Consider the following 9,915-nt stretch of genomic DNA (forward strand, 5'->3'; position numbering starts at 1 on the left):
CTCTCGCGCCGCCGCCCGGCGCCCCGGGCGGCTTCGGGCGGGGTCCATGTGCGCCCCCGGGGGCCGCAGCGCGCGGGCGGGAAGGCACCGTGGGGCCGCTGTCTGGCTCTCGGTCCCGGGCGGTCTCAGGGCCGCGTGTCGCGGGGGTTCCTGCCCTGTCCAGCGCGGCCGCCTGGGAGGGCCCGCCTGCGGGTGCGGCNNNNGAACCCGCGCTCCGGGAAAACGCCCAACTCACACACCTCGGCCCGTCGCACAGCTTGGAGAAACGTCGAGGCTGGATTTGTACCCAACACTCTTAGAACTTCGGTACTAACTCCCTCTTTCTAAATGGGCTTCCAGAATTTTCTTTCGAATAAAGTAAGTCTCTCAGGTTCTTCTCTGAAAGTATACACCTTGGTATCCCATTTCAATGCAGCCGTGACGTTTGGACTCCCGTCTTGGCTATTATTTCTTTGCGGTTTATAAAATAATTGATCAAATACAGTAATCTATTCAGGGCAACCACGTACCTCGCTAAAATTCTAGTAGTAGTGAAGAAAAACAAATATTGAAGGATAGCCAGGATCTCTGGCCTGAATCCACAGCACCGAAGCACAATGGGTTGAACGGGTTACAAAACAAAATAAAACAATGGCACATCTCACACCTGTGGATGGTTTCAGAAGTCAAATTGGAAGGTTAGCACATTCTAGGAGTGAAAAAAAGAAATTAAGTCCTCATATGGGTCGCCTGGGTGGCTCAGTCGGTTGAGCGTTCGGCTCAGGTCATGATCTTACAGTTCGTGGGTTCGAGCCCCGTGTGGGGCTCTGTGCTGACAGCTCAGGGCCTAAAGCCTGCTTCCGATTCTGTGTATCCCTCTCTCTCTGCCCCTCCCCTACTCATGATCTGTCTCTGTCTCTCAAAAATAAAGAAATGTTAAAAAAAATGTTTTTTAATAAAAAAAATTAAATCCTCATAAAACAGAACTGGATTTGACCCCAGAAATGACCCACCTTTTTACACGCCTGCACACATACACACACACTTAAGAATGATAATAGGAAAGCATTGTCCATAAAAATGCACAAGATGATTTAAAGAGAAATAAACTAATGAAAAAATGTAAAGAAGTGGACATTTTCAAGGGGTCCTACAAGGGTAGAGAGATTTCAACAGACAAGCGTTTGGTAGAGAGTGTGTGTGTATGTACACACATATATAATGTATGTATATCTATGTATATGAATGTATTATGAGTTTGAAATCATAATAAAAGGGACTGGGGCTAGAAGTAAAGCATTACACTATTTGCCTCTGAATTATCTTCTGTGTCTCTGAGCAAAAATTAGAAATTACATCACATTAGTAAGAACAGTTCAATATTATGGTTTGCTTAACAAATGGAATGTTTCCATCACTCCCCATAATAGCATTTGAGTTTTTCTTGAACAACTGTTAATCCAACTGTTTTGCTCTGCATTACAAAGCAAAAGTGATTATCCCTGAATTATACAACAACAGTTTTTGTTCCAGGGAAATAAACACCATTGCTCTGTGAAGTTCACTAAAAGCCTACCAGCACCAGGTATGTTCAAATCTATTACTACTTTTCAAGATGGAATATTACTTTAAAAAAAGTCAGCACTAGGCACCAAGAATGGTTTTCAAAATGGAATATTTCCTCAAAAAGCTTTCTTTTAGCCTTAGGTTAATAGTAATATTTGGAGCATTCTTCCAAATATTTCCAAGCCACCCCAAAGGCAACAGTAATTTAACATTTATAAAGCAAGCCATTGTCCAGTAAAGGGAAAGGAATACAATTCCTTCTTTCTGGAAGGTCCATCCCTTAGAGCCCAGCTTTAGTGCAGCCACTTACATCAGCTACCACCTGTCTTCCCAGAGGAAAATCAGTAAGATAGTAATAGACACCACTCTTTGGTTACATATTATTTATTCACTTATAGGTCATCAAATGATAGTAACAATAAGTGCCAGGCCACATACTTCATACCCAGAATTCAGAGATCGGTGAAGACAGCCTAGGATATCTAGCAGCCTGCAATCTAGTGGGGCAAGACCACAGCAAAACCATAGCAAAGAATGTTTCAGTGTCCTCAAAGAGAGATAGAAGCACAAGGGAACGACTGATGAACTTTTCCAGAGGTCAGGGCCCTCTCCCAAAGGCCTGCCCCCCGGACTGAGTTGAAAGATGAGTAGTTGTGAACAGTGGGAGAGAGCACAGGCACATTCAGGAAGCACATTCAGGACAGAGGGAGCAAGCACCATACCAGAGGGGAGAAATTGCTTGGTCTATTCAGGAAACTATAAGCTATGAAGTCGAACTTGATTCGTGTTGAATGCCAAGTCTGTGTTTGGAGTGTACCATGGACAATAATGTGTGGAATTTAGCTTGTAGAGGCTTACATGAGCAAATGGTTACATTTTCAGGAACTTTGTGAACTGGCTTATTATGATTTGGGTAACACATGAACAAGAGTGTATAAAATATAGATGCACAGTTTAAGGAATTCTCTTAATGTTTACTTATTTGAGAGAGAGAAAGAGAAAGAAGCGTGTGTGTGAGCAAGGGAAGGAGCAGACATAGAGGAGAGAGAATCCCAAGCAGGCTCTACGCTGTCAGCACAGAGCCTGATGCAGGGCTCGACCCCACAAACCGTTAAATCATGATCTGAGTAGAAATCAAGAGTCGGACGCTCAACCTACTGAGCCACTCAGATGCCCCTAAAGAATATTTTTACAGTAAACCTCCATGCCATCAACCACCCAAGAAACAGAACACTGTTAGTATCGCAGCAGCTCCATGTACTATTACCTGATCACATTTCCCTAGAGAAGAAACCATTATTCTAACTTTCAGGACACTAACATACTTGCTTTTCTTAATAACCTGATCTCTTATGGATATATCCTTGACACCATGGTTTTAACTGTTTTGAATTGTTTACAAATATATTCATGCTGACGGCATGTCATGACTTGGCATCTATGACTTACTTCTTTTACTCCAGATTATTTGTGATATTCATCTACTTTCGGCTTACTGCCTTCATTTTTATCACTGTGTAGAATTCTACTGTTTGAATAGACATGAATATACAATGGTAGAATTAAATTGATATTTGGTTTATTTTCCATTTTTGGCTATTACAGTGCTGCTAGTGTAGCAGGATTCTCACACAGGGAGTCATGACATCGAGGCCTTTCTTTCCAGGAAGCAACCTTCTTCATGCCGGCACCCCTCAGTTGGGTTCGTACTTGAAGAACTGAGCCCCAAATGTCACATGGCATAGTTTTTAAACTATATTCGTTACTTCTTTGTCTCCCATGTACAGTAACACACAAACACATAGTCTGATTAAGTGGTCTCATGTTACAAGGCCGTGAGGGTTGCTGTCATGTATGCGTATAGCCAGGTTGCCTTGAGGTTTTTTTTGGTTTTCCTTAGGGAGGGGACCCTACCACACTAGGAGCATTCTTATATATACTTCCTGAGGAACATGTTCAACATTTTCCCCAAGACATTGTATTGGTTAGGGCTCTGGAAGGAAAAACATCTGTATTTTGAGATGAATTTAAGGACCCATTTACAAAGGTGTGGGGAAACCACAAAAGATACTGTAGCACCCCAAAACTAATAAGAGTAAGGCTCTGTTGCTACCCCCAGGCTGAAGCGGTGAGGAAAGGAAAGGATTATCAGAAACTGAAGAGAGTAGAGAACACAGTATAAAGAAGTTGTATCCTAGGAGCACCTGGGTGGCTCAGTTGGTTAAGCATCCGACTTCAGCTCAGGTAGTGATCTCATGGTTCGTGAGTTTGGGCCCTCCACACTCAGCACAGAGCCTGCTTTGGAGCCTCTCTCTCTCTCTGCCCTTCCCTCACTTGTGTTCTCTCTCAAAATAAGCAAACATTAAAACAAAAAACAAAACAAAAAAACCCCCACAAAAGAACAGTTGTGACCTTTGGTCAAGGGACCTAATCCGCTCAATCCTCCCTAAAATCTCCTATAGTGCTTTCCCCATTGCCATGGCCCCTTACTGGTCAAGGGCCAAGGGTAAATTTGGAGGGCAAATGGAAGATAACCAACAAAGGTGTTTATTTAGGAGTGCAGTCGCTGGGTTGTTAAGTGTACACATCTTCAAACTGACTGAAGAAGGGTAAACTGTTTTCCAAAGTGATTGTTCTCAAAAGTAGAGTTTCCATTGCTCCACAACATCACCAAAACTTAATATCATTGGGTCTTTTCATTTTTGTGAATCTAGCAGGAATGTAATGATACCTCTTTGTGTGTTTTTTTCATTTCCCTATTTCTAAAATGGCTGAGAATTTTTCACATTTCTTGGCCATTTGGATTTCTTTTTATGTAAAGTAACATTTAAAGTCTTTTCTCCAAATTTCTATTGGCTATCTGTCTTTTTCTTACTAATACAGAGGAGCCACTTATACCTTCTGGATTATATATTCTGGATACTAGTTTTAGACCAGTTAAATGTGTCGCAAATATGTTCTCACAGGTTCTGACCCTGTAAGTAGGTAAGATCATAGGTGCATATACTTTGTAGTTTTGCTGTATTTCCTAAAAATACCCCAAAGCAAAATCATAATAAAAAGTAAATAAGTTGGATACATTAGATTAAAAAAATAAAAAAGAATGTGGGGAGAATTCTGGGCAAAGAGAATGAAAGACAAAGATTCAGAGGTGGGAAAAGAGTAGAAAAGTATGAAAACCATATTTATTGGCCAATGAAACACTTCCAATTTTATTTTAAATTATTAAATATTACTAAATGATACAATTCAAAGAAATGAATCAAGTAGCTGAAAATAATTTCATAGTTATAGCTGAAAATACAATAAAAATAAATCTGAGGTCAGAGAGAAAAAACAAAATATGATGCTCTTCACTTTTCAAGACATTAAATCAGTGCTTCACTGAACTTAATTTTGTACAGAATTTAGATAAATAAATCACATAATCAAGAACTCTGAATTTGCCACAGCATATGATAATATTAGGCCTGAGACTTGCATGATAATAAATATAATAATCTAGTAAAGTCAAGTTACCACCTTGGCCAAAAGCCGTATGGGATTCTAATTTAATCTATTCCTAAAATATTATTTCTTTATAAATCCAGATAACGAGCTATGAAATATGAAAAGTAGGAAAAGAGAGAACAAAAATGTAACAGACAAAAGATTCAGTTCCTTAAAGGAGTAACAGAAAATGGCTTCCATCATCATGCTTCAGTTAAATAATCACTTTTTGAAAAAAAATTGTATTAATAGCACAAAAGTATTTAGAGTAAATATGCTAATCACTATTAAGCTATCTTCTTTCATGAATATTAACAAAAATGTGATAGAAATATAATTAAGAGGAATGAGAGGTTTAAATACACATTAATCTTTTGAATTACACATTTCTCTCTAAAGAGTTACAAAAATAGAGTGTACAATTTATTCTTTTTTATAGGTCTGTGTAAAGTATAAACATAACTGTCAAGAAATGAAATGCCACCATTTAAAAGTCCTATACAGAAATTAACACCTTGAATCTTACACTAAACAGTTTTAAAGTGAACCACATGCTTATTCATAAGATAAAGGAATTCTAAATAAAAAAACAAAGGAATAATCAAATTTTAAGGAATTCCTTTAACACAGAAGATAATATTGTGATGTTATTTTCCTGAAGATAACAAAATCTTCATGCTTGTTCTGCCAAGCTAATATTCTTCATAGAACTTAGGATAAGTTTCAATTCTGAATGTTCATGAGGTATTTGAATATACTAGGAGATAAACTATGAATATACAAAGTTGCAGAAGTTACTAAAATCAAATACAGCAATCCAGTGCCAACAAAGTGGTTAAGTGCTGAAATATTCTTATGATAAAAGAGGTTTGTGAGAACCTCTAGAGCCCTTATAAATATGTTGTTATATTTATTATAAAACATAATTAAGAAACAATCACTTTCTGATTCCATTCCTAATTTCTCATTTCAAAATGATCTCTAATAGGACTGATTTCTGACTGATGTATAAGTGAAATTGTCCTAGTTATCTAAAATGTGTAAAGAAGTAAACTAGTACATATTCCAAATTCATATAAAGGGAATGTCATCTGGGAAGGAATTATTGCACTTGTCTTTCACTAAATGAATTTGTAAACTTAATGAAGAACAAGAGATTCATTGATTATAAAATAACAAGTTTCAATAAGAATAAAATGTCCAATGATAAAATGTTCAAGGTTCATTTAAAAAATATATCAAGGGTGTGTCTGGGATTGCTTGGTTTTATTTTCTTTGACGATGAGTACTTTGTCACCAATCCTGGCCTGGAATGAAAAAGAACATGCAATTAATATGCAGGAAGATATTTTTTAAATGTTTTGCAAATCATTGATTTTTAAACTTTTACTTTATTTATAAGAGCAAATTTTAGCATTTCCTAAAAATTAGACCTCAAAATGTAACAATTTTATAGCCAGCTTTGTTAAAAGCTCAAATTAGGGGCACCAGGGTGGCTCAGTTGGTTAAGTGGCCAACATCGGCTCAGGTCATGACTTCACAGTTCATGAGTTCAAGCCCCACGTCAGGCTCTGTGCTGACAGCTCAGAGCCTGGAACCTGCCTCAGATTCTGTGTCTCCCTCTCTCTCTGCCCCTCCCCTGCTCATACTCTGTCGCTCTGTCTTTCAAAAATAAATAAAAACGTTAAAAAAAGTATTTAAAAAAATAAATAAAAGCTCAAATTAGCCATACCTTTTTGTTTTTGTTGCCGTCTTTTGTACTTTGCCTGAGGCATCTTTAGAGGAAAGAAAAGTCATGAAATTCCATAATGAACAACATGAAATAATTATAAAGCTGTAATTATAATTATAAATCTAGAGTTAGTTCCGAGGGGAAGGCATTCCAGGCAGACCGAGAGCATGCAGGGTGATGAGAGACCATAAGGCAGGCTGAGGGCAAAGTACAAGCTAGCACACACACCCCCTCCCCACAGAGGGATATGTGTGATATTCCATGGACACTCCTGTCTACCCAAGAACAAAGAAAGGACAGAAAACAAATAGTTAAAAACTGATGAGAGCCTCCACCAGTTTGCAAAAGAAAGGTTCTGCTAAAATACACATAAAATGGGAAGATCAGAAAGCTAAAAAAAAAAAAGGCTAACTTGGAGTGAGGTTCCGATAACACCGTAAGTAACCTGTGGTCTAAAGAATTCCTGACATTCTGCTCCTACTTGTCTGCTCAGGAGCTGCCCCTCAGCTGGCCTGGCCATGCATCAGAGCCTGCCTTCCTGCACATCTAGAGAACCAAGCAGCAACCTTGAGCATTTGATAAAGAAAGCTAGAAACAACTCCGCAGGGAATCTGTGAGTCTATGAAATGCAGTTAACACACCAGCTGGGCCTATTTCCCGAATGCAGGGTGACTCTTCTGTTATTTAAAGATGTCAAAAATACTGAAGACCCGAGAAAAAAGGCCATGGAAGGTGCTATTGATGGTGCATTAATAAACCCTAAGGTGACTGCCAATCCATTTCAGATATTTGTGGCAGCAAACAAAGCAGTTCATCTCTATAGACTGGGAAAAATGAAGACAAAAACGCTATCAACTGAAATTATTTTCAATCTTTCCCCAAATAACAATATTTCAGAAGCTTTGAAAAAATTTGGTATCTCAGCAAATGACATTTCAATTCTAATTGTTTACACTGAAGAGGGAGAAAAACAAATAAATCGAGAAGACCTAATATCTCAGGTAGAAGGTCATCAAGTTTCTCTGAAAAATCTTCCTGATATAACAAATATTATAGAAGTCAAAAAGATACATAAACTATCTTCACAAGAACAAAGTATTGGAACATTACTGGATGGTATTATTTGTAGAATGTCAACAAAAGATGTTTTGTAAAATGACAGAAATATTAAAATTTTTCATATTAAAAAAATCTAGAGTTAAAGGTGATTAAATAAAAACTTCTCTAGAACTACATAATTTATATTTAGACATACCAGAAACTAACTTTATAGCATCATTTCTTTGTAATTTACTTATTTTATTAGTATACACTTAATTTTATTTTTGAAGTTGGGCTAGACTCAGACTACCAAAAAACAACTTAACAAAAGGCTGTCTGGCTGTGCGATTAATTTACCGCTGTGCCTTGGCAAAAGTTCTCTGAAGGAATTTCTTTCTTTTTTTATTTTTAAATTGAAGTATAACTGACACACAGTGTTATACTAGTTTCAGGTATACAACATAGTGATTCAACAAGTTTACAGGATATGCTGTGCTCACCACAAATGGAGCTATCATCTGTCACCATATAGTGCTATATAGTACCACTGACTATATTCCCTATGCTGTACCTTTTATCCCTGTGACTTATTCATTCTATAGGAATCTCATTTTTGATTAGGTCACTTAGCTCCCTAAACTTCTGAGTTTGTTCTGTGCTAAATCAAGCCCCAAACAGAGTTTTCCCAAAATTTAAAACCTAATGGCTTCAGTTAATTCTAACTTACGCTAATAAGGTAAATAGCCTTTTCCTAAATGGCAGCCTACACAAGCTATCCCTTTAATTGTGTATGCTTCACACTTAACGACAATCTCAATTTTAATAAAACATTCCTGGATAACCAAGTTCTTTAAAATGACTACAAACTCACCGGTACTCCTGGTGCTTTCTGTGGGTTGGTTAGCTAGATTATCCTTTCTCAGTTCCTGGATAATGCCTTTATTTAAGCACACATCCACGTGCACATTGAACAGGGTAAGATCTGAAGTCTTTTGTTCCAAGTTACAAACAGGACAAACTAGAGCTTGAGCTGTTATCACTTCAGGTAAATAAGGCTGGGGGGATTCTTGCTGACTTAATGACCCCATATCTTCCAGTGAAACAGCAGAGGAAGAATTCTGACACCGTTGCTCAGTATTAAATGATCTGCTTGGAAAACCAGCACATTCCTCTTTGCTGTGCTTATCACTTAAAGCCCCTACACTTTCTGGTTTAGGTGGGTTATCTTGAGTCTCTACAAGCTCTACACAATCTACTGAACTGATTTCTGAATTCTTCTGATGGGTTTCATAATCTTGCTTCTCAGGAAGTGAAAAAGAATGATGTACATTTTCTTTCTTGTTAACTTCTGTAGAGGAAGCATGTGAGCACGAGAACATTTGAGAGTTTTCACTAATTGAAGGTCCATTAAGACAGGCATCTACATGTTTATTAAAAGCTTCCAGACTGATGCTTCCTTGCTCCCGAAAGCAAATGGGACAGGTAAATATCTGAGACTTATTTGAATTCTCTGATGTTTCTAAATTCTCATTCATCTTCTTTAAAACTTGGAATGAATGTGATGTCTGTAAACTTTGTGTATCCACAGTTTCACATTTAAATGTGTCTTGTTGACCCCATTTCCTTTCTGATCGCTTTTTATCAAAGAAGCTCTTCTTTTGAGATATTTCTAGAGGTTTTAGAAACTGATCTTTATCAGTTTTCTCTAGCATATACCCAGTAGCTGACAGAGTTTGGTTTCCAGCCTGTAAGAAGCCAATAATGCTCCTTTGTTGGTGTTTCCTGTCTTCTTCATTGGGAAAACCAGACAACCGCACACCTAAATTAAACCAACCATAATTAATTTCTTAACAAAGCCAATTCACTCATAATGCATAATAATATTTTGCATAATACTGTTGTGACATATTATACAAAAGGCTGTTTAAAGAAAAATAATAAGGGGCGCCTGGGTGGCTTAGTCGGTTAAGCGTCCGACTTTCGCTCAGGTCATGATCTCGCGGTTCGTGGGTTCGAGCCCCGCGTCGGGCTCTGTGCTGACTGCCCGCTCGGAGCCTGGAGCCTGTTTCAGTCTGTGATTCCCTCTCTCTCTGACCCTCCCCTGCTCA

At 38.1% G+C, this 9,915-nt stretch overlaps 2 protein-coding genes across 4 annotated transcripts in view; one reads left to right on the plus strand and one right to left on the minus strand.

Moving 5' to 3' along the window:
* Positions 1 to 4,752: 4,752 nt before the first annotated feature.
* POLK (DNA polymerase kappa) overlaps positions 4,753 to 9,915 on the minus strand; it is a 76,393-nt gene continuing 71,230 nt past the window's right edge. For all 3 annotated transcript variants that reach the window (XM_077759921.1, XM_077759920.1, XM_077759919.1), the window contains 3 exons: positions 8,679 to 9,626; positions 6,767 to 6,809; positions 4,753 to 6,341 (listed from right to left, as the gene is read on the minus strand). In XM_077759921.1, the coding sequence (XP_077616047.1) occupies positions 6,257 to 6,341; positions 6,767 to 6,809; positions 8,679 to 9,626 (1,076 nt within the window). In that variant the 3' untranslated portion in view covers positions 4,753 to 6,256. The remainder of the gene's footprint in view (positions 6,342 to 6,766; positions 6,810 to 8,678; positions 9,627 to 9,915) is intronic.
* LOC144228111 (EKC/KEOPS complex subunit TPRKB-like) lies at positions 7,393 to 7,920 on the plus strand. The gene is made up of 2 exons (XM_077759926.1): positions 7,393 to 7,434; positions 7,531 to 7,920. The coding sequence occupies exons 1-2, from the start codon at positions 7,393 to 7,395 to the stop codon at positions 7,918 to 7,920; spliced, it is 432 nt and encodes a 143-aa protein (XP_077616052.1).

Source organism: Crocuta crocuta, unplaced genomic scaffold, assembly GCF_008692635.1.
Source record: "Crocuta crocuta isolate KB4526 unplaced genomic scaffold, BGI_CrCroc_1.0 scaffold162, whole genome shotgun sequence".
NCBI classification, from domain to species: domain Eukaryota; kingdom Metazoa; phylum Chordata; class Mammalia; order Carnivora; family Hyaenidae; genus Crocuta; species Crocuta crocuta.

Bases quoted from the DNA above. Each gene is read 5' to 3' on its own strand.
- LOC144228111 (XM_077759926.1), top strand. From the start codon at position 7,393: ATGCAGTTAACACACCAGCTGGGCCTATTTCCCGAATGCAGG. The intron at 7,435-7,530 runs GTGACTCTTCTG...ATAAACCCTAAG, and splicing joins GCCTATTTCCCGAATGCAGG to GTGACTGCCAATCCATTTCA.